At 48.8% G+C, this 23,674-nt stretch overlaps 2 protein-coding genes across 4 annotated transcripts in view; one reads left to right on the top strand and one right to left on the bottom strand.

Moving 5' to 3' along the window:
* Window positions 1-80: 80 nt before the first annotated feature.
* NTHL1 (nth like DNA glycosylase 1) lies at window positions 81-16,810 on the top strand. 2 transcript variants are annotated; one of them, XM_044979096.1, is made up of 6 exons: window positions 81-204; window positions 1,428-1,681; window positions 8,160-8,330; window positions 9,074-9,233; window positions 13,036-13,141; window positions 14,261-16,810. In XM_044979096.1, exons 1-6 carry the CDS (start codon window positions 102-104, stop codon window positions 14,382-14,384), a joined length of 918 nt encoding a protein of 305 aa, XP_044835031.1. In that variant the 5' UTR covers window positions 81-101; the 3' UTR covers window positions 14,385-16,810. The 2 variants fall into 2 exon arrangements, with proteins under 2 accessions (XP_044835031.1, XP_044835030.1); XM_044979095.1 differs by having other exon boundaries at window positions 84-213; window positions 1,431-1,681.
* A 2,043-nt stretch (window positions 16,811-18,853) lies between these two features.
* SLC9A3R2 (SLC9A3 regulator 2) overlaps window positions 18,854-23,674 on the bottom strand; it is a 96,701-nt gene continuing 91,880 nt past the window's right edge. For both annotated transcript variants that reach the window (XM_044979092.1, XM_044979093.1), the window contains exons 6-7: window positions 23,535-23,597; window positions 18,854-19,410 (exon numbers count right to left, since the gene is read on the bottom strand). In XM_044979092.1, coding sequence (XP_044835027.1) covers window positions 19,252-19,410; window positions 23,535-23,597 — 222 coding nt within the window. In that variant the 3' untranslated portion in view covers window positions 18,854-19,251. The remainder of the gene's footprint in view (window positions 19,411-23,534; window positions 23,598-23,674) is intronic.

The following is a 23,674-nucleotide window of genomic DNA, read 5'->3' as shown; positions in this document are numbered from 1 at the left end:
TCCCCGCCCACTCCGGCCGGATGGACCCGCCCCGCCCCTTCCGGGTACGGCGGGCACGTGACGGCCGCGCGGCATGCTGGGGCTTGTAGTCCAGGGGAGCCATGTGCGCGGCAGCCCCGCGTCCCCTGCGGTCTGGGGGCAGCGGCGGGAGGATGGTGACCAGGCAGCTAGGCAGGGCCGCGGGGGAGGCGGCGGCGGCAGCGGCAGCGGCAGGTACGAGGGGTCAGAACCCAGACCCCCCCCCTTTGCGGGGCTCCCCCAGCATGAACTGGGGCTGAGAGGGAGAGTGCAGTGGGGTGCATGGAGGGGGAGGGGCTGGGAGAGGAGGGGGAGGGGCTGGGAGATGGAAGTGGGGTGCATGGTGGGGGAGGGGCTGGGAGAGGTGGGGGAGGGGCTGGGAGATGGATGTGGGGTGCAGGGAGGGGATGGAGATGGAAGTGGGGTGCATGGAGGGGGAGGGGATGGAGATGGAAGTGGGGTGCATGGAGGGGGAGGGGCTGGGAGAGGGAAGTGGGGTGCATGGAGGGATGGGAGATGAAAGTGGGGTGCATGGAGGGGGAGGGGCTGGGAGGGGAGGGGGAGGGGCTGGGAGATGGATGTGGGGTGCACGGAGGGGGAAGGGATGTGGGTTTGGAAGAGGATCCGACATGAGGGGTAACTGGCTGTGAGGGGATGTGAATTTTGGGGGAGGGTCTCCCCTCCTGGAGCTGCTGCCTGCACCCACCTACCCCCGGGCCCTGTGCAGTCACTGTTGTGGAAGCGTTGGCCTAGCTAATCCAACTCTGAGCTCTTGCATCATATTGGCTACCGCCGCATCAGTTCACCAAGCCCATCCCCAGCCAGGAGGGCTGGCGTAGATAGGGTGACCAGACAGCAAGTGTGAAAAATCGGGATGGGGGTGGGGAGCAATAGGAGCCTATATAAGAAAAAGACCCAAAAATCGGGACTGTCCCTATAAAATCGGGACATCTGGTCACCCTAGTTGTAGACCCCACAGTAGGGGACATTAAACTGCCTCTGCCCCTGGCATGACCCAGGAGACAAGCCTGCTCCAGCGTAGCCCTGCACTGGCAGGTACCTGAGATAAGTGCTGCAGTGGCTCAGAAGGCAGCCCTTTGCATGTGGTCCAGCCCTGTGCAGAGGCGAGAGACATGTGATTGCATGTCATGCTGTTATGCTGTGTGTGTGCACTGTTACATGTGAAAGGGGCCGTTTTCCAATAAGTTCTTATACACTGGAAAACTTGCCTTATGTGTATGTGGTGAACCTGGTTGTGTTCCTGATGGGAGGGCTTGGGGGACAAGCAGGGGAGTGATGGAACCTTAGCTCGACTTTAGGCTGCATGGCTCCGCTGTATTGGTGTAGGGAGGACCTTGGCCCTGACTATTCCAGAGGCTATGGTCCGAAAGTCCCTTTTTCACCTCTTTCAGGAAGTCGGGCCCATAGCACAGCACCCATCCCATCAAAGAGCAGCAGGAAGGGGAAGAAAGTCAATGTTCTGTATGACTCTTTGGAAGGAGGCATTGCTGAGAAGGAGGAGACTGACTCCAAGAGGCTGAAATGGGAGCCAGGGAACTGGAGGCAGCAGCTGGAGAATATCCGGGAAATGAGGCGGAATAAGGATGCTCCTGTGGATCAGATGGGGGCTGAGAAGTGTTTTGACAGCAGCGCACCCCCAGAGGTAAAGCAGAGGTAAAGCAGGGACCTAGACAAATTAGAGGATTGGGCCAAAAGAAATATGAGGAGGTTCAACAAGGACAAGTGCAGAGTCCTGCACTTAGGACGGAAGAATCCCATGCACTGCTACAGACTAGGGACCGAATGGCTGGGCAGCAGTTCTGCAGAAAAGGACCTAGGGGTTACGGTGGACGAAAAGCTGAATATGAGTCAACAGTGTGCCCTTGTTGCCAAGAAGGCTAATGGCATTTTGGGTTGTACAAGTAGGGGCATTTCCAGCAGATCAAGGGATGTGATCATTCCCCTCTACTCAGCACTGGTAAGGCCTCATTTGGAGTACTGTGTCCAGTTTTGGGCCCCACACTACAAGAAGGATGTGGATAAATTGGAGAGAGTCCAGCGGAGGGCAACAAAAATGATTAGGGGGCTGGAGCACATGACTTATGAGGAGAGGCTGAGGGAACTGGGATTGTTTAGTCTGCAGAAGAGAAGAATGAGGGGGGATTTGATAGCTGCTTTCAACTACCTGAAAGGGGGTTCCAAAGAGGATGGATCTAGACTGTTCTCAGTGGTAGAAGATGACAGAACAAGGAGTAATGGTCTCAAGTTGCAGAGGGGGAGGTTTAGGTTGGATATTAGGAAAAACTTTTTCACTAGTAGGGTGGTGAAGAACTGGAATGGGTTACCTAGGGAGGTAGTGGAATCTCCTTCCTTAGAGGTTTTTAAGGTCAGGCTTGACAAAGCCCTGGCTGGGATGATTTAGTTGGGTTTGGTCCTGCTTTGAGCAGGGGGTTGGACTAGATGACCTCCTGAGGTCCCTTCCAACCCTGAGATTCTATGATTCAGGCAGCTTACCATTCAACCTGAGAGCGTTAGCTGAGCAACAGATGATATTGTGCAACTTTCTCCAGCTGTAGAGCTCAAACTTCTTCATGCTGGAGGGCAGGTACCCTACCCTAGTTTTACAGCAGTTCCATGATTTGCCCAGGGATGTGTGTTTGAAAGGTGTGAGCGCTATAGGCCGTGAGAAATGGTGTAAATTCTGCTGGTCACTCAGAGAGTGGTTTATCTTGCCGGATGAATGATATGTTCTCCTTGGCGGCTCTTTACTGGGCATCAAAGATGAAGAACTGAGATGAAGAAGGGCTGTTCCATGGGGTGGTCTGTCACCCCATTACCTGAACTTGACCATCCCTTTCATCAGCCCTGATCTTGATGCCTCTGTTTTGACCGATAGCGAGAAGAGACTCTCCCTGGTGGAAACCAGTATGATGAAGGGTTGCTGTGCTCTGACTGTGCTACGGAGGCTTAATCCTTTGGTCTGGAGGCCCGGTGAGAGCTAGTGGCAGGTTACTGTAAGCTAAGGGGTGGGCGCTGTTTCAGTGGGGGGCCAGCGACACAGAGTTCAGCTGGGGATCCATGCTGTTCATTTTGCTCCTCATAGCCCTGCACACAAACAAACCATGTATCCCCTACTGCTGCATGGTAGGAGAACATGTAGACACACAGTGAGATAATTGCATCCTACAACCATGTGCTTGAAGACACATCCAACAAAGGCCAATGCAGGCAGCCCCACCACACACAGCTAAGTATTTAGCAAGTCAGAAGATGAGAACTGGGGGAGGGAGGCTTGTCCTCACTTCTTGTTCATTCTGCCTCTACGAGCATCTGTCCTTGTTCATTCTCTAATAATATGTTAAGTGTTAGGAACCCTAGGGGGGGAAAAGACACACCAAAGAAAAGAGTTTCAGCAGCTGTGTGGATGCTGCCTTCCCCCCAAGTGAAATGTGTGGTGAAGGAGCCTGGTTCTGGAGACGTGCTATGGAACAACAGTGTGAATTTCCCCAGCTGGTCTCCACTCAGGCAGCAGCTCTGACATAGGGAGAGAAGTGGAGTGGCCAGCAGAGCTGTGCAAAACAGTCCTGATCTGGAGGTTCATTTTTCATTCAAAACTTGAACCAGATTTTGTGGAGTTTAAGGCCAGAACGGTCCATTAGATCATCTCACCTGACCTCCTGCATATCCCTGCTAATTAATTTCACCCAGTTACCCCATACTGACCCCTTAATTTGGGTTAGACTGAAGCATGTCAGTCCTCAGGAGACTGAACTGTTGTGTGCCAAAGGCAGAGAATAGGAGACCGAGGTGCCACCACGAACATGCTAGATGCTTTAGATGGCTAGAAACTGGTCCCTGGTGCAAGTAACTTATAGTCTGCAGCCCACAAACACTGGGAGCGGGACAGTCAGGGGTAACTGGGGTCAAAAAAGAACTGGATAACTTCATGGAGGATAGGTTAATCCATAGATATTGGCCAAGATGGACAGGGACTTAACCCCACACTTGAGACAACTATAAAACTCTGACTGCCAGAAGCTGGGAGTGAAAGATGAGTGGATCGCTGCATAACTGCCCTGTTCGGTACACTCCCCCTGAAGTTCTGGTACAGGCCACTCTCAGAGACAGGATACTGGGCAAAATGGATCATGGTTCGATTCAACATGGCAGCTCTTATGTTCTTAATGAAGAGTGACATATGCCACATACGTGGTTTTTATTAGTGACCATTTTTTTTTTAATTTAATCTTAAATGGAGACACTTGCTGATGGGAAGATTAAGGTTTGTGAGCCAGGGAGCAAGGTGATGTCTGGTTTTGAGTGGAAGACATGGAAAAATATTCTGGTGGTCTCTGCCAATTGTTGTAGGCTGGTGGCTCATAAAGGCAGCTCCAGAAATCCCTTTGGGAGTCATGGATGAGTCATATCTAGCTGATTGGATCAACAGCCTCCAGTGAAGGGAACTAGCATTAAGAGGAGCCGGGAAACCCACCTCTTCCCAAAATAAATCAATGTGAGCATTACTAATGGGATTCTCTCAGCATAATTGCTGATTGTTACACCCGTTTCTAGCAGGGAACTACAATGAGGCATCTCGTGTAAAGGTGACTTGCGAGGACAGGGAGGGAAGGAAGTTGTGTGTCCCCTTTTCCTCTTCTCTGTTGGCTAACGGCAGCCTGCAGGTCTGCACACACTGATGCCCTAGTTTAATGCAAGTTCTAAAGTGACTTCGGTTAGACCCGTGCAAAGGCTGGTTGGATGCTCTTATTCTAGGTTAGCTGAAGTTCATAAGGGGCAGCTTTAAGAAACTGGAATAAGCCCCTCCAGCTAAATTAAGAGCATCCACCCAGGAGTTTGCAGCAATTTAAATATGTTTAAAAACTGATTTCAAGTTAAACTGGTGCCACTGTCTCCAGTAGAAAAGGCCTAAGTGGGTTAGAGGCAGTTGCCCACTCCCCTCAGCCCAGGAAGGATTAAATGCCTCACCCAGATTCTGTCCAGGCCCTTCCTTCAGGGCACAGTTTATTATGCCAATACTAAATTTGCAGAGTAACACAAAACCAAGCTGTTCCCCTGCGCAAAACTGGCTGCAGGGGCCCAGAGGCTTTTCTCCTTGGGTCTCTTCCTCCTGCTGCAGGGCTTGTCGCTGGAGCCAACCTGCTTTCTGCAGTTTCTCCTGGGCTGAGCTCTTTCAGCCTTTATAGGAAGCACCCGGGGGCCCCCTTTCCAGCTGGGTCTGATTATCCCTTTTACCAGGCCCAAACCCTTTTTCTTAAAGGGGCTCTGCCTCAGAACAGGGCTGGCTGGCTGGCCCCGTTACCCCTAAAGGGACAGACCACCCAGTTACAGCCACAAAGGAGTCTTGTACTGGTTTAACTAAAGACGTGTGAGTTTGGACCTAGAGCGCGCAAGATCTTACAATAATAGACTGGCCGTGCCCTTTGTGCTTGACTGAGTCTAGGCATGTGGTTTGGGAGAGCTCTCGGCCTGTAACTGCAGAGGCACAGGTGTTGGCCCTCTACCAAAGGAACTTGATTCCATGTCTAGATATTTGAGTTAGATAGTAACAGAGTTTTAAACAGTCTGTGTGCAAATCCCTTCTCAGTTGTGCTTTTTTCTTAGATGGCTTATCTGATGATGTAATCCTGCCAATTCTCCCATCAGCCACAGTTTTGCAGGATCTAAAGAGCAGACAAGACTTAAATCTTTAACACAAAGAACAAAGCAGAATTTTGGCGGGGGGGGAGGGAGGGGGCAAAAGGAAACTTTCTAGGCTGCTTTTATGCACTATAAAGAAGTAAAAAAGGACACAGATCTAGTATTTCTCCCCCTTAGTTCACCATTAAGAAAACACTTGTTTAAAAATGCAGGCGTGCTGGGAATGGTGCTGTGCTTCCCCAAGTCGCTGGCACGGAATCAGAGGCCCAGAATGACGCTGGCCTCCAAAGGGAACATCTGCACACGTTTGCATCGGTACAAAAAACAAACCGTGATGGGAGGCTGCAGGGAGACTCTATCAAATGGCATTGTTTGTGCGAGAACATTTAGATAAAGGGCAGGCTGACTCTGGTGATCTCTGCAGAACAGCTCGAGCAACATATACTTGAGCAGACCACAGGGCTCCAAAGGGAGGCTATTGAAGATGCAAGTGGGTAGATTTATTTGACATATTGTTAATCTCTGGCCCCGGACGGGGGTCGTGTCCTAGTCTGAAATCCCTAGTGAAAATGGTTAGCTTCTGCTTTAGTCTGAGACAGCGTGTGACGCCGTAAAGACACATCAACCAGCACAAAGTGATACTCTAGGGTTAAAGAGAACCACAAGTCATCACTGGGAAATAACTCTTTCCCCTAAGGGAATAGACTTATTCCTTCCAAGATAAAGCTAGGCATTGTAATAACCCCTAGCACAATAACCCTGGGCTTTTCCGGCGGCTGGCTAGAACTTTCAAGGGCTGGTTTTAGGGGGTTGAGGAGCCTGAATCTGGAATTGTAGCCTAAATGTTCTGCAATCATCTTAGTTGCTACACTAACCCCCAGCACCGGGTGCTTAGCTGGGAAGACGGGGTCTGCAGTGCAGAGTCACAGAGGGAAGGAAATTCTAACTCAGCAGTAAAGCAGGAAATAAAGACACCAGGTCAAATCCTGCTCCATTACACCAGAGCAACTTCACTTATTTCAGTGACGTGCCTCCAGACTCGCTGGTGTGAGATCAGAATTCAGCCAACGAGGGTATTTCTGGTGACCGTGCCGCACACTGGACTGTTCTGAGGCCTGAGTCTGGAGAAACATTCATCTCAGTGAAATGCTCTGTCCAGAGTAGTCCAGCAATTCAATGTCTCATTACATATTTGATCTTAATTTCTAAGGGCTTGTCTACATGGTGAGTTACTGTGCGGCAAGTCAGTCTGTGACCCTGCAGTGCACTAGTTAGCTGCACTATAACGTCCCATGTGAGTGGTGCTACAGCGCGGTGACTTTCACTGCAGTGCCCATGTGGGATGTTACTGCGTGGCAAGCTGGTGCACCGTAGAGTCATGCCTTGGCTGGCCCTGCACTAACCTGAGGACAGTCCCTTAGGCTGGGACTTTCAAAGAGGCCTGTGGGAATCAGGCACCCAAATCCCATTGAAATCCAATAGGAGTCAGGTGGGTGTGACTTAGAAGCACAAATCCCATTGAAAGTCAAGGGCACGTGCTCCTCGATCATGTAGGCATTTCTGCAAATCCCAGCTCTTGAGGACAGTCCCTTAGGCTGGGACTTTCAAAGAGGCCTGTGGGAATCAGGCACCCAAATCCCATTGAAATCCAATAGGAGTCAGGTGGGTGTGACTTAGAAGCACAAATCCCATTGAAAGTCAAGGGCACGTGCTCCTCGATCATGTAGGCATTTCTGCAAATCCCAGCTCTGTCTTTCACTGCAGTGCCCATGTGGGATGTTACTGCGTGGGTGTGACTTAGAAGCACAAATCCCATTGAAAGTCAAGGGCACGTGCTCCTCGATCATGTAGGCATTTCTGCAAATCCCAGCTCTGTCTTTCACTGCAGTGCCCATGTGGGATGTTACTGCGTGGCAAGCTGGTGCACCGTAGAGTCATGCCTTGGCTGGCCCTGCACTAACCTGAGGACAGTCCCTTAGGCTGGGACTTTCAAAGAGGCCTGTGGGAATCAGGCACCCAAATCCCATTGAAATCCAATAGGAGTCAGGTGGGTGTGACTTAGAAGCACAAATCCCATTGAAAGTCAAGGGCACGTGCGCCTCAATCATGTAGGCATTTCTGCAAATCCCAGCTCTGTCTTTCACTGTCAAGCCTGCAGAGATGCCGATTCCATGGACATGAACTCCAGCGAATTATATCATCACCCCGTTGCTTTTCTGTAAGCAGTGATTACCTAAGAGGAAAACTTTAGGGGTTCCGGGGAGACAGAAGTAGATACAATTTCTGACTCCTCTCGACTGCAATCTCTTTTATTTAAGTAATAATAAGATAAGAGCTGAGGAGAGGCCCATATGGCACATATTGATGCGCATGTCACGTGTGTGTGTGTGTGTGTCTCTGTACCCCAGACCCAGAACTTTCAGGATCCCAGCCCTGTCTAGTCCAGGGTTCTCTGACACTCCATCTCCCATCTCATCCTTTAGGTGATGCGCTATCAGGTTCTGCTGTCACTGATGCTGTCCAGCCAGACCAAAGATCAGGTGACCTCGGCAGCCATGTTGCGCCTGCGGGAGCATGGCCTCACAGTGGACAACGTTCTGCAGACGGATGATGTGACTTTGGGGCAGCTCATTTACCCAGTGGGATTCTGGAAGGTGAGAGCCAAACCATAGTGGTCGTAGATGGCGGTTTGTCTAAGCAAAAGTCGAATAATGCCCCTGGTCCCCAAACTGTTGGCGTTGTCTCAGGAACATCTGAGGAACAAAGAGATGAGTCAGATCGGGGTGGTTGGATCGGCTTTTGCAAGCTTCACCCCCTTCCATAAAAATTATCCAAATGACCTGTGATGGCAGTTGGGAACCACCTCTGTCGTTGCCTATTTATTTCTCTTAACTTCTCTCAAAGCAATGCCCCTTGTTGTCCCATTCATGTTCCCTACCTCTCTTACTCTCCTTTGCTACTCTCACCTCTTACACTCACCTGCTAGCGAGAACGCCTCTCTTTTCTCCCTTTACGTGTATTTCCTTTTTTTTTCCAGCTCACCATAGACTCTCATTTCTTCCCGCTTGCTGCAGGCAATCTGCATCATGTCCTGCTTACGAGAGATTCTGTACTAATCCGCTGTAATTTGGAAGCTGTATTTTATCCCAGTTTTAGCAATCTGTATCCAGGACAAGAATGCACTCGTTGGCATCATCCCAAGCATGGTTAGAGGTTAGAGCTGATCACGTTACAGCTTCTTTATAGAATAAATCAAGGACATCTTTTGTATTTTCCTCTACAAACTCACATCTGTTCCCTCAAATGAAGGAAATAGTCCTATTGTCTGGTACATGTTTCTCCTTTCCATTTCTTGGATGGGAACTTAGATCCTATGCAGTTTGCTTTCATTTCCCAGAACAAGGTGAAGTACATAAAACAGACGACAGCAATCCTGAAGCAGCAATACGGAAGTGACATCCCCAGTACCGTTAAGGAGTTGGTGAACCTGCCGGGAGTTGGGCCCAAGATGGCCCACTTGGTCATGGACATTGCCTGGAACAACGTGACTGGGATCGGTATGTTTTGCAGTGTGGAGGGCGCTGCTCTACCATGATCCGCCCACTCTTCCCAATCTTAATCTTTCCCGATCCATTGCTTGTAACATAATAATACCTTGCTCTTATAGGGAGCTTTTCATCCATAGATCTCAATACCAGAAGGATTCTAAGGCTGGTGAAGTCACTTGGGCTAGTCGCTTATTCTGCCTGGATTTACTTATTTGCAAAATGGGTCTAATTGCTACCTCCTAGGTGTGCTGATTAAGAATGAAGGCATTGCTTAATTAATAACTAGGGATGTGTGTGGCGACTTGTATCATGCTTTAAGGTCCCCTGATGAAGAGTGCAAAGCAGCGGAGATGTAATTCCACGATACCTCTGTTAAACAACAACCAATCTTTTGTTTAAACAAATCTCACTTCGGAAACGGTTCTTTCGGGCCAGCTGGAGAAGGGACCGAGGAGGTCTGATTTTTGCAACTATGCTTAGAAAGAGCTTAGTTGCTGATGGTCCCTGGGAGGATTTTGTTTGAAACTGGCTGTTTTAGGCTGAATTGGAATTAAGTTTAATTCCTAGCCGCAGGGTTCCTTGTGGAATTGTCAGACAAGAAGTGGCGGCGATCCGTGTCTCTGTTTCTTTGCTCCGTCTCTGGTACTGGAAACTTACAAAAGTTGGAGGCCTAGATAGCACTGTATTCAGGTCCTGTTTCGATGTCTTCAGGCGATGGGGCTTATCATTTGAAGCCTTCTTGGATTTATAGTGGGGATAGGCCTCAGAGGCTGGGTTGGATTGGAGGGAGGTTCTGATAGCAATTGTACCCCTTCATTTTAAAGGAACGGAATCTGGGTAAGGCAGGATCTTGGTTTAGCTCATCAAGGCCAGCAGGTGGCGCTGCCATGCTAGCTTTTCTGTTCGGCTAAGACAGAGCTCCAGGTATGCATCAAGGTCTCTGGGGACAGATTAATATTCAAAGTGTGTTTGCTGCTTAATCAGAGAGAGTCATGGGAAACCTTGTAATGCTACCACCTGATGAATGACGCCTGCCTGGAGTGAAAATTCAATACCAAGTTCAACACTGGCCACAACTGTGTCTTGAAACTCGGCTTTACCAAGTGTGGTTCTTGCACTAGACTGGCAAGCTTTTGAGTCTGTTGTTCCTTCTGAACAGTTAATCCGCTGTTGGGGAGGAGGGTCTAGAGGGAGCTCTGATAGCTTTCCAAGGACTTGTAGGCACTGTTTTGATTTAGGAAGCAAAGCTATACGCTTCCTGTTTACAGCAATTTCCTGGGTTTTGTTCAATTAGCAACAGAAGGACCAGTCTGTCACTGCTGATCTAACAATAGTTTACTTTATGCTAAGAGCCTTTCATCTGAGAGTCTCAAAGCACTTTTCAAACATTCCCTGAGCCTTCCAAACTCTTTGTGTAGCTTTATTAAATGCATTTGCTGGGGAAAGTAGGGGGCAGCGTTTGCAGCTTGCCTAATGTCAGCTTGAGCCCACTGCAGGAAGAGATCCCAAAAGTCCTGGCCCCCAGACCTGCACCCTGACCTGCTAGATCACACTGCCACAAAGAAAACTGTTTGTGTGCAGCCTGCCGCCCCAGTCTGCTCAGAGTGACATTGTCCTGGGGAAATCATGGCTTCCTTCAAAGCCACATCCCACTGCTTTTGGGCCATATGTCAAGAGAGGAGCCACCTCTCTATAGCAGGGGTTCTCAAACTGGGGGTCGTGACCCCTCAAGGGGTCACGAGATTATTACCTGGAGGGGTCGCGAGCTGTCAGCCTCCACCCACACTTCACCTCCAGCATTTATAATAGTGTTAAATATTTTTAAAGTGTTTTTAATTTATAAAGGGGGTTGCCCTCCGAGGCTTGCTGTGTGAAAGGGGTCACCAGTACAAAAGTTTGAGAACCACTGCTCTATAGCATCCTTGTAAAGTTCTTGAGATGATCAGCGACATCTCGTGACTTAATAATTGTGATCCCTGCAGAGAGGTAACCCCACTTGATGCTGAGACCCACCTAGCAAACCCTCGATGCAGAGAGTCAAAGGGGCTTCTAGGATCGGGCTCCCAGGGAAGAACGGTCTTTTCGATTACGGGAATGTGCACGTGTACGCACCCCTGCCTCTTCCCCCCGATTTATCGAAAGCTAATAATCATCCTTCAAGATAGAACGAAAATGGCCAAACTCCCGGCAGTGGACTTGGGGGCTTGGCGGCTGCTGTTTTTAGCCCTCCCATATTAATCCATTGGCAGTGCAGATGTCATGGCTGCAGCTGGAAAGGGCTTTGACTTCCTGCTCAGCCTGGTTTGGAGCCATTCTGAGCTGGCTTGCATCCTTTCCTGACACCCTGTCTGGCCGTAATGCTTCGACACTGTTCTGTAGCTTGGCAGGGCTCGTCTCTTACAGTAACCCTCAGCCTGGAGTGCTGCTAACCCCGGTAGATCAGTGTTGCTGCAGGGACTCCCAGGGATCAGTGGGAGTATCGGGGAGCTCGCTGCTTTGGTAAATCGGTGCATTTCTTTAGGTTCTGTACCTTGAGGTTCCTGTATTTGAAAATCCTGCTCTAGCGCTTTTTTCCTTGCTGCCAACTTAAAGAATAACTTAATTCTGGGACAAAGTACATCTTAAAACACGTGTATTATTTAATTAACGCCGTAATTATTGGCTACTTAATCATTGAAATACAAATATTGTAACAATCCTGACCTTTGAGGGCTATGTAGGACGTGTGCTGGCTACCTCGGCTTCAGAGTGCTGCTAACGAAAGCCCTACATGGTCTGGAAGCTGTCTGAAAGATCAGCTGTGTCCCTGGTGAGGCTGCCGTGCCTGCTATGAGATTGGCCTGGTAGCTACCAGAACAGGGAGAATGAATAACTCTGCCTCCCCCACCCCAAGATATTTAGTCGCAACTCCAAGCAAGTCTTGGTTTAATCCATGTTCTCCTAGGGAAGTGCCAAAAAGAATTGCTCTGAAATATGCCAGCAAGTAGCCCCAACACACGGGCAAGACACCAGGGACATGGACTAGCGGGGCGGTGTTAGGGGTTTCTCAGGTTGGCAGACAATTCAGAGGAAAAGACAAAGTCTGACCTTGCGTTTATCTGAGAACTCCGGTCCAGGGTCCTTGAGAGAGGCAGATGGTCCAGTGACTAGGGCAGTGGCCTGAGAGTCGTGCTCGCCTCTGCTGCTGCTCAGCTGGGTGACCATGGGCAAGCCACTTCCCCTCGGTTTCCACAGCCACCAGGTGGGCATGATGACGCCCCCTTTCCCATGGAAAGCGCGCTGAGCTCTATGGATGAAAAGCACCCTACGAGAGCGTGATGGCATCAGTGAGACCAGCTCATGTGCTCCTTGCCGTCTTGGGTAAGGAGTTCGGAGGTTGCCACAAATCCTCAAAGGCTAAGACCTCAGGAGTGACAACCTGCCTGTGTGCAAAGGGGTCAGATTAGTGCCTGGGATACATACAACTAAGGAAATATCTACAAGCCAACTCAGGCCCCAGATCTTGGCACTTCTGAATGGCAGACGGGGGAGTGGGGGGAAATTGTCTGTTTCACACTTTCACCATTGGCAAGACCTTGCTGTTCCTTCTTTGTGACACCCCGACTTACTCCAGCCACGGTACCCTGCCTCCCAGGGCCCTCGTCTTGGACAGCAAAAACCCACTTGGCATCTGCCCTCAGATGGAAGAACCTCCCAGTACAGGCTGGTGCATCTGCTATGGGTCCTGAGCTGACTGCTTCTTTAACTCCTTAGACCCTGCTCCCTCTTGACCCAGGCGTTCCCTCCTGATTCCAACCTCTCTGCTCCCCAGGCGTGGACACCCATGTGCACCGGATTTCTAACAGATTGAAATGGGTGAAGAAGGAAACTAAAACCCCCGAGGAGACCAGAGTTGCGCTGGAGGACTGGCTGCCCAGGTGAGGTGTCTCATGCAACGGGGGAATCTGGGCTGTTGTTCAGCTGCTGCTTGGCTCTGACACACACCCACACCTACCTACCTACCCACCCACCCTCCCGAGTACTCCCCCTCCTTGTAATCGTCACAGGGCACTGCCACCTGCATTCCTTTCCCCAGTACCAGCCTGAAGCATCTTTCGTTCATTGCTTTGGTCTATGGCAACAACATCCAGCATACAGAACCCTGCCGAGCTGTTTCCTACCCTGCCCCATGGCATTGTCAGTGAGCCTGTCCCTCCCCTTGTCACGGGCGCAGCAGGGAAGGAAGCCTGGCATTGCAGTGCCTAGGCCTAGGCCTTGGCTGCGGGTTGTTTCTTGTTTCCTGGGGAACAGCACTAGTTCAGCTGTTTGGACAGTTCAGAGATGGCAGAGACTTTAGTCACTCCTAGTCCATGCTGCTGGACGTGCTTCCTGCAGCGCATTCTCTGTCCAGTTTGGTTTAACACACCCAAGGCCATCACTTCCCTTGGGAGGCCATTCCACCAGCTAGTAGTGGTGATCTGTCTGCCGATCTCCTCAGCTGCAATGGAGTATGCCAGGGATGAACTCTGGCCTATATCTTAAATGATCAGTTAGTTTCTCTGTGTATCAGAGACTCAGAACAGGCGCGGAACAGGAAGGAAACCCCACCAAGTGCTCCAGACCAGCACTCCACTCTGTGTGCAGCGGCCTCCGGAATTTGTATGCTGCAAGGCCCAGCTACGGGTGCAGTGGGGATTTGGTGCCAGGGGGTAGCACAGCCCTATTGTGAGCTCCGGCAGAAGCCTGTCTGCTTCGTCCAGCGGTGGGACTAGCTGCGTATGTGCCTTTCCCCCGGTTACACCAGAGAGAGGAGAAAACAGAAAAGTTCCTTTGGTTGCTCCAGCCCTGGCCCCGAACCAGCATGGCAGGACTGGGCTCTGGGAAAGTCTGCGGGGCGCACGGGAGCTAGGGCTGGAATATGCCTCCAAGAGGATGAGGAGCTAAGACAGCTGAACTGTCGGTAGGAAAAGAATTAAAAACCTGAGCGGTGCTGGGCTGCTTTTCAGTCCTGCTCAGCAGCAGCATTGACAGAACTCATCTCCCTTCTGGGTCTGTAGGGACCTCTGGAGTGAGATCAACTGGCTCCTCGTGGGCTTCGGCCAGCAGATCTGCCTGCCTGTGACCCCTCGCTGCAGAGAGTGCCTCAACAGACACATCTGCCCGGCTGCGAAGAGATGCTGAGGGAATGGCTGCTCCTCCTAGAGCAACAGGGCTGCACCGGGGTCGTGAAGCCGCTGGACTCTGAGCCCCAGTAAGACTGCATTGGAGGGGGGAAGGAGTTGGGGGAGACCTAGTGCTGCGGAGAGATGGGATGGGAATGCAGCAGCTACCCAGCAGATCTCTGAAGAGGAAAAGCTCTCTCTGAAATGCAGCCGTCCTGCTGAGTCAGCTCTGCAGGCGCAGTCCCTCGGTGTGGGTGTCTAACACAAACACTGCGCAGGGACAGTGGGAACGGGGAAATGCTACACACTGCGGTGTCTGGTGGAGCGGGAAGCAGACCTCCGCCAGCTCGGTGCCTGGCCCTGCCTGGAGTCCCTGCCTCCAGCTGGTTGGGCACAGACTGGCTTAAGAAAGGTGGTTTTTTAATTAAGGTTTTACTGACAACTCTACAGCGCAGGAGGGAGCCTTGGTGGCCTCAGCCACAGCTGGAAGGCCTAGAGAGTGAGCATGGCAAGGGCCAGCTGGAGGCAGGGAGGGGAGTATGGGGCAGCCCCCCACGGGGAGGGATATTACATTAAAAAGGTACAATTTGGGCTTCACAAAGATGAGCCCAGCCCCCCAGACCAGGATGTTGGGGCTTCGCTGGTAGCCAAGAACGGGGGAAGCATCGAGAGCGATGCAGAGAATGGCCAGCAGGGCCGCTCTCAAGTTCAGCTTTGGCAACGCTGCCCCTCTCTGAACACTCTCCCCCCACGGGAACTCCTCGGATCGGCACTTAAAGCAAGTCTGCTGGATTTAAGTACATGCGTAAGTGCTGCAATGAGTAGCTCGGTTTCTGATCCTGGTGCCGTGTCTGCCTTTCAAAGGGTGCCGGATTGCGAAGGTGTTTTTCAAATGGGTATGAAATTTGGAGTGGTCGGGTATTTGAATTTCAGGTGTGGTGGGAATCTGTCACAGAACCACCTGTTCCAGTAGCAGCTGCGGTGCTTTGGCTTAATCAGATGATAAATATTGTTTTGACTGATCCTTCATGTGTCCAGATTTAACCCCTAAAGAATCAAGGGCCTATTGGATTGGAAACAGGAGAACACCTCAGCCAGCTCTATCACAGCTGGGGGTGGGGGGAAGGAAACAGAAAATCCCCCTAAATACTGCAGGAATTTCCACAGAGGACTCCAGTGCAGAGCTGCTTGGAAGCACACTAGAGTCCAGAGTGTCAAAGAGATTTAGGTGCCTTTGAGGAGTTGGGCCCAAGCTGGGGAAAACTTTGCTACTGAAACCGTTAAGATTCCAACACCTTGTTCTTGCACTAGCATCGCACAAGCTTTGCCTAGCACCGGGGGAAGATCGGCAATGGGCTGGAGTGGAAGGGCTGCTTTCTTCTGTTTGCATAATGCTGCGTAATCTTGATTACAGAGCGTCACCCACAAAGCCTACACTTGCGGTGCTCTGTCCTGACCTGGCCGGGCTCTGTGTCTCAGGCATAAGCGCTGCAGGTTGGGAGTTTCGGTCTCTGTATTAAAGGTGGGGACATACAGAGAGGGAAATCTGGCTTGTGCTTTTTTTTGTGTGGCTTCTTTCTAATGTTTAAAGGATGTCTGCAAAGTTATGCCCCACCCCCCGCACCAGACACTGAAGTCTCATCTACACTGAGGCCTACTTAGAACTGGAGCAGTAGCGGGTGCATAACCTCAGAAACCCCAAGGAAGAGAGCTGGTTGAGAGAAGTGATTTTTTTTTTAAATAAACTTTTAAAATGTTTAGTTTATGCCTCTTTATCTCCAACACTTGGGCAAAAAGTTCTTTGTGCTAAAGATTCACCATACCCAGCTTTTTCCAATTAAGGGTTGAGAAATATGGATTTCAGAGTCATGAAATGAAGCCAATACTAGACATTCCTAAATTTAAAAAAGTAGTAAACCAAAATCAAACATTTCAGGCCCCCTTATACCTCCAAGAAGCTAAAAAGGGCACCAACAATTTTCTTCTGTTGCAAGTCACAGTTCTAAGCAACGACAACCATTAACCCATCGCAGAACTGCAGAGGCTGTTTGGCCCACTCTTCTAACCAGCCAGTGGAGGGAATGGAATTTAATCTAACACACTTGTGCTTCCTTTCTGACACTCTTTACAACACCAAGACTGAACTGAAGAACAGACTAATTACCCTTTTAAGCTGTACATGGCAAAACAAAGTTTATTATTGACATTACAGTATACATTGTCTTTACAATGCAGATAACTTTATACTTGTATTGGTTTTTCAAGTTAAATGTACAGAAACTGAATAATTATTATTACAGAGCTACTAGATGTCAGAAATAGCGATAAGTGCTTTAACCATGAGCCGTTTCCATGGACTATGCAGCGATAATTTTAAAAATCTTATTGGTACATATTTGCATACCTGATTTATTTTGATCAGCATTAAAAAGAAAACACAACCATGCTATTTTCCCCTCGACTACGTTGGTTCTGTCTTATGCAAGTAACATGGTATTTACAGGCTTTTCGAGAATGACTTCCTTGTTTGCGACACTGTATTTTAACACCTACCTTGCAATGTAACTGGGAGGTTTTACCCCTAGCAGACTCACACACTGTCTCTGGCTTAGTTGGAAGTGCAGGGATTGAAAGCAATCTGCATATCATGAGTGTAAGATTCTTTTGTTACTGATTTCTTAGAGCAGCAACTGTTTGTGGTGGCTAACAGCAAGCAGCCCTCCCCGCTCCATCACATTTTCTTTTGGAACACGCAAGGTAAGAGGCCAATGTGAGACTCCTGTAGGGAAGAAAAAGCTCTAAACTTCTTACTAACCCTTTCCAACCTGGTGCCAGTCCCAGGGTTTACAGCCAAACACTTGCAGAGATTTCTTTCCAAGATCCTATTTGCATCCATTTGCCCCACTAACACTGTACATCCTCCCTAAAAGAAAGCGCAGCCAAAAGCCCTGTCTTCAGTATGGTCACAGCCTTGCACTTCACTGGTCCCTGCAAAGAAGCCAAACACCCCCCCTGGCTCGTCCCCACCCTCCCCACTGTGCTGCGATACATCCATCTACTGCAAGGAACAGTAAATGTTATAAGGCACCTTTTTTAGCTCAGTATTATGAAAAATACACAGAACCTTAACAAGACCATAGTGCACAAAGTCAAAGGCCACTTGTTCATTACACAGAGTCTAAGGGTAACCTGGGGCAAAAAACCGGAACCATGTGCTTTATCGTAAATACTATTGCAAATCTTACATTCTTGCCCTAGTGTGTCGTTAGCTGGGGGGGTGGGGAGTGGTCATTTACCTAAACTGTCTGCTCTGCCCATCCCCCACCCCACCTGCTTTTTTAATACTATTTTTGCCATTGTTACAAAATACGTCAGCCAAAAAGGCTGTTTTGTTAGCTTTCGGTAAGAAGGCAACGGGAATCGTCCCGCTCTCTACGGCACGGATCCAGCCCCAGCGCAACTCCACTGCCTGGAGGCCATTAGTACATGTTTAATTTAATCTTCGTTAGTGTCTCTCATTTGAAGCCAGAGGTAAGTAGTGAAGATTTTATACTAGTTTAGTGCTGGCGCTGTAGGATAGCTTTCATGGGACATTTCATGGAACGCTCTACCATTGAGAGCGGGGTGTTTTCAAAGAGGGGCCCATCAGATAGTATTCCGGCTTCCTGTAAGACAATCCACAGGCCAGATCACATTGCTACAAGGCAGAGAGTTTGCTTGTTATTCTTCCAGGTTGGCAATGCAGCTGGTGAGAGATCAGCAGGGAAGTGTGAGAGGTTTAAATCCTGAGTCAGAAATAGCAAAGCAGGTTCGGGTTGGGGCCTGTTCTGAAGCCAGCGTCTGACTGGACGAGCCGCCGCTGGATTGCTCCTGCTTGAAGCCCTGTTTTCATGAGTGCCTCTCAAAGCAGGGATTTCAGTTCCCAGCTAATGAGACACTCCATGTGCTTCTTTGAAGTCCGCCTGAAGAGCCATGTTTCCAGTGTCTCATTAAGTTTGTTCTCACAGGGCTTCCAATAGCGATTGGGGACAGAAAACCTTGCGTGTGGATGTGCTAACAGGAATCGCAGACATTCCTTTATTGTCGGGGGGAGGGCAGCTTATTTCCCTCCTCTCCTGCCATTTCATCATGCACATCTGAGGCTTGGGTTATTTGGGCTACTAGGTTTTGTGGGAATTTTTTTTGTTTTTAAGTCCTACCATCTTCTCAACACCCAGAGTTTGTTTTGAGGGGAGGCGGGGGTGGAGCACAGAAGGGAAAAGGTTTGCTGAGAAAAGGGCTTTTATTGCACTGGTTAAAGGGATCCCGGGGGGGAGCGGTTCCAGCATTAATGAGAAACAGATGGGGAATTTTCTTTTTTACACCAAAAACAAACAAAAAACCCCACCAACCCTTCTAAATCAATAGCGAAGCCAACAAGGGAGAAATGTATAGCCACTGACCAATCTCCCACCATGTGAGTATTGAACATTGTCGCTCAGAGGGGGATTTTTAACAAACTAGATTATTTTGAATTGAAACGAACGAGAGTTTGCAGTTTGGGAATGCATAATATCCCACCGGGGATTCTGCAGTGCGGGGAAGCTCAAAATAGTAAAACCAAAATAAAGCAGGTAAGAAGCAAAGCTGAAATCTTCCCAGTCTTTCTTCAGCAGCAACGTGGGAACCGCAGGCAGCCGGGTGTGTGCTGGGAGGAGCTTTGGTCATCTTTCTACTGGAATCACTTGTCCATAAACGACCCTTTTTAAAAATTTGCCTTGCAAAAAGCGACCAATAAAGAGCAGAGCACAAAGCGTCTTGGGCCGACAGCCGGGAATGGGGCTGGTGCGCGTTGGAGATGTTCAGTTTGGAAGGTGGGGAAAAGGGGAAGAAGCTGCCGTCCCAGCTCAGAAGTTGCTGAAAATCTCCCGTTTCTTGTTCCAGTCCATCTGCGGAGCCCTCTTGTTCACCCGCTTGGCGCGCGCTTTCTCCTTGGCCTCTGCCGCAGTCGGGCTCAGGTTCAGGCCACTTTCCTCAAATGGGTCCTTCTTCTCAGACTCTCCCTCCTGCAAAGAGGAAGAAGACATGAGAACCTTTCCTGTTATGGTGTATTGTGGTGTACTATGCTGGGTGGTGGAGCTGTGCCCATGGAGTGAAATGGGCATGCTTGGGTGCAACAGTGCCCCCTGCAGGAAGACAATGGGCTGACTGGGGGGGGGGTGTATGTGTGTCTGATTACATCCCCTGCTGGAGGGCACATCAGGCCTATGCCTATAATTGTGGTTATCCTGCCCTCTAGTACCGCATCTACATAAAACCTTCCAGAGAACTAGGGCAGATTCTCCTTAAAGGCATATGATAAGAAGCCCGTGTTTGTGGAGCAGACCATCGAGTTTGTCATGTCTGTGGTTTAAGTGGCGACCAGGGTGTCTTTGTGGCCAGAGATTTAATTACAATATTGGAGGGGAAAAAATGCCCTGAAGAATGTGTTGCTGCTGTTACTGGAACTGGAAAAGCAGAAGCACAAAAATGCGGTGCCATTGCCAAAGGTGAGACGGAACCATGTTTGGAAACACAAAATTAAGCCCCTAGTGGCAGTAAAAGCTTTTATAAGAGGAAGCAGGATGGAATAACGGCGAGCTTTGTGGAAGCACAAACTTGCTCATTACAGGGGGGAATGTTTAACTGAGGACCAGAACTGAGTTGCTGATTCGGTTACATTACGGGCTTGGTTCACTCTAGCTTTGATGTTCAGGGTGGAGGAGAACCCTCGCTGGTTTTTTTTCAACTAGATGGCTTTAAAAAGGCCACACCTAGCACTGCATCTCAAAGCCACCAGGTGTTACAATGCAAATATTTGCTTACAGGCGACTGAGTTCTGCCCACCCGTAGTGAGAATAGCACCTTGGGAGCTGCTCAATAAAAAGCATAACAATCCAACATTCTTTTTGCCAATTCAGTGCGATATCTAGGAGAGCTGGGTCCAATGTGTCTTGTATGAAACTTGATTCGTAGCTTCCTCTTCATACTACTGATGGCTGCTACCTCAATAAACACTCTGAGCAAAACCCCAGTGGCCTGTAAGTTCATCTCAGCCCTCTTATTTCTGTAATGGGCAAAAGCTGGACTTCAAATCCTTAGGGAACAATTAATATGCAGGATGAAGTGCTTTCAGCTAAATATCTATTAGTCTTCTGAAGAGACATTTTCCTGCAGGCCTTAAATTGCATTACTGCACTTCCATCTTCATGCTAAGCACAAAGATTATTTAATTGGGACTCAGAGTCCATTAACTTGCACTGGCAGAGCTTTGGAGCACAAGAAAGTATCTTTTCTGCTATGACATCTTTAGTTGGAACGTTCGTATAATAGACGGGCTGTATATGGAGCTTAATTTAAAGCTTACTGCTTCAGTAATCGCATTTGCATCGAGTAGGTTTTTGTGAGAGAACCAGCATTCGGGAAAGAGCTACGAAGTGATGCTCAAATGTTGGCAAGACATTCACATTTTCAGCGCTGTCATAAAAGCATGAAGTTCTTAGATGGAAAACAGGGCTAAAGGCCTGATTCTTCGTTGCCTTGTGCAGTCATTTCCACCAGGAAAAAGTGTAAAGTGCCACCTAATCTGAATAGTAGTATTTTGTACTCACTTTGCCCTGCTGGAAGTGATTTCACGAGGTGCAGTAAAATGGAGAAACGCGCCCTTCAAGTTTAAGGGAAGTTTTTAGAGCCATGTGTCTGCACCACTCCCACTGACACCATGCAGCTGAAACTCCAACCGACACGTCAAACGTTTGCCCCCAAATGGCAAAGGCCACTTTTTTCAAACGGAGGTGTCTGAGTTAGGCACCTGACTGAAAATGGCCAGATTTCGGGGATACAGATCAACAATTCTTCCACTACTTCAGTCCCTGAAAATCAGGTCACTTTTATTAAGCGCCTAACTATGAATTCAGATGCCTAACTTTAGGCACTCACGTTAGAACACTTCGTTCATGATTTTTAAAAAACGGATTTATTTTGGGTACCTACATTTTTAGACATGCAATTTATGACACCTTAAAGGGACCTGATTTCAGAGGGTGGGTGCTCAGTATTTTCTGAAATTTGGGGCTCATTACAATATTTCTAGTCTGGCACAAAAATCAGAGACACCCAGACTCAAGTCGCTTTTCAAAATCAGGACTTTTGGCCGATGCATTTCTTTATTGTTAGTGAACAATTCCACGGCATGACAAGAATGAAAGTTAAAGGACACTCAACTCAAAACTTTAGAAATCACTTACTTCTTTTACTAACCACATGCTAAATTAGTAAAATGAGAAGTGTTATAAATCTACTCTTTTCTCCCTTTGAAGCCATGTGTTTGCTTTTAATCTTTCATTCAACTTGAATAATGAAAGAGTGGTCAATTTCAGTGTCCTATTGGGATCCTCAGGCCCTAGCAGAATGCTACAAAGTCCAGCTTTTCAATAGGTGGAGAACTGTTTAATTAAAAAAAAAAAATCCTGAAATTTGTATTCAATTTTTTAATTCATGAAACAGGGTTTAGTCCTGTTAGATATTGTGAAATCCTTCCATGCAACTGTATTTAATGTGATTATATTTGAGGCCTAATCTTAGCTGAATGTATACAGTTAGCTTAAATCTTATACCAGGCTACTGCAACGGTACCAGCAGTGGCGGATTAACAAATTTGGCGCCCCTAGGCCCTCAAAAAATTCCCACCCCATCCCCAGCTCACCTCTGCTCCCCCGCGGTAAGCCTGGGGGGCGGAGGAGAAGGGGAGTTGTGGCGTGCTCGGGGGATGGCAGCGGTGGAGCGGAGGTGAGCTGGGGCAGGGAGTGCTTCCCAGCCCCCCCGGGTTACTCCCCACGCCCACGGGCCCCAGCTCACCTCTGCTCCGCCTTCTCCGAGTGCCGCTACTCGCTTCTCCTTCCCTCCCAGCGCTCTCGCACGGCAAGCCTGGGCGGGAGGTGGAAGGAGGGAAGGGCGGCGCGCCTAGGGGAGGAGGCGGGCCAGGGATTTGGGGAAGGGGCGGAGTTGGGGAGGGGGCGTGAGCAAATTTGCTGCCCCTGCAAATTTGCCGCCCTAGGCCTTGGCCTTGTTGGCCTAGGCAATAACACGCCGCTGGGTACCAGTGAACCCGTTTAATGAGGTTACCAACTGTCTCCCTCAGTTATTACTCCACCTCTCACCTGTCCCTTGGTTTAGACACGAGTTGACTTCTAACCTGTCTATTTTCCTTTTGGGTGCTACATAATTTCGTATAAAGCGCGACTTGTGACATTTAGTTATAGAAAGTCTTGGTTCTGCATTGTGCTTCCTAAAACTGCTGGCTTCTCTGTGTCCTTTACTGGAATAAGCAGGCTGAGAAGTCCCGATAATACAGCTGAGAAGTCCCGATAATACAGCGTAGTAAAGCCCTCATGCTTAACGTTACACACCGTACCACTCCTACGGACTTCCCAGTGCACAAAGTTAAGTCTGTACAGGATGGGGGCCTAGCTAAGTAAACAAGTAAGCAACACAACGGTGCATCAGAATCCTTGCAAAACTTGTCTGTATTAATCTGGGACATCTGCTGCCTCTGGCAGAGGCCACATGAAACCAGGAAGTTTTCCTGTACCCCTGACAAAGAGTGGAAAGAATGCACAGTTTGGACTCCAGCACATGGAGCCAGTGGTTCACTCACAAGAGACAGAAGCAATCCAAGTAATTTGAGCCTCTCAATAGTCCTTTTAAACTCCATTTAATCAAGCCCTGCACATTTTAGCTTCTGCACATCTTAAAGCAAGAACAAGTCATAGGGAACATCATGGTTTTTAGTTTCTCCCCCCCCAAAAAAATGTAATTACATGTTTTAGTCATGGGTTTGGGGTTTTTTCATTTGCTAGTTTTCAGTTGATTATTTTCCCTGCATTAACATTTTTTGCAATAACGTCATATTGAATTTCCCCAAGACCTTTCATCCCATGGGATCCTAGAGCTACTTCAGAAACTATCGAGATTGCTCACCCATTATAGAAATGCCGCCATCTCTGGGTTGGAACCTGGAAGCTGTTTAACAGCTCACAAGAACACTACATGCTAGTTTAGGGCAGGAAGTGAAGAAGAAATCTTGTTTTGAAAGGGTATTTAATATGCATGTTTATATAAGATGAAAAAATTTGTAAAAATGTATTTTTACCTCTGATTCCTTCTCAGGACTTTGGAGATCACTATGGGATGAAGACATGGATCCTCCATTCAGCTGTTGGAAATGGAAATGTTAACATGTACATTATATATATGTGTGTGTGTGTGTGCATGCACATATTTTTATATATA

The sequence above is a fragment of the Mauremys mutica genome, chromosome 11 (assembly GCF_020497125.1).
Source record: "Mauremys mutica isolate MM-2020 ecotype Southern chromosome 11, ASM2049712v1, whole genome shotgun sequence".
NCBI classification, from domain to species: Eukaryota; Metazoa; Chordata; order Testudines; family Geoemydidae; genus Mauremys; species Mauremys mutica.
This window is presented reverse-complemented; position numbering and strand designations above follow the sequence as displayed.

Excerpts from the sequence above, each read along its gene's own strand:
- NTHL1 (XM_044979095.1), top strand. The coding sequence starts at position 102 with ATGTGCGCGGCAGCCCCGCGTCCCCTGCGGTCTGGGGGCAGCGGCGGG. Across the intron at positions 8,331-9,073 it reads ACCCAGTGGGATTCTGGAAG|AACAAGGTGAAGTACATAAA; the intron begins GTGAGAGCCAAA and ends TTCATTTCCCAG. Across the intron at positions 13,142-14,260 it reads CTGGAGGACTGGCTGCCCAG|GGACCTCTGGAGTGAGATCA; the intron begins GTGAGGTGTCTC and ends CTGGGTCTGTAG.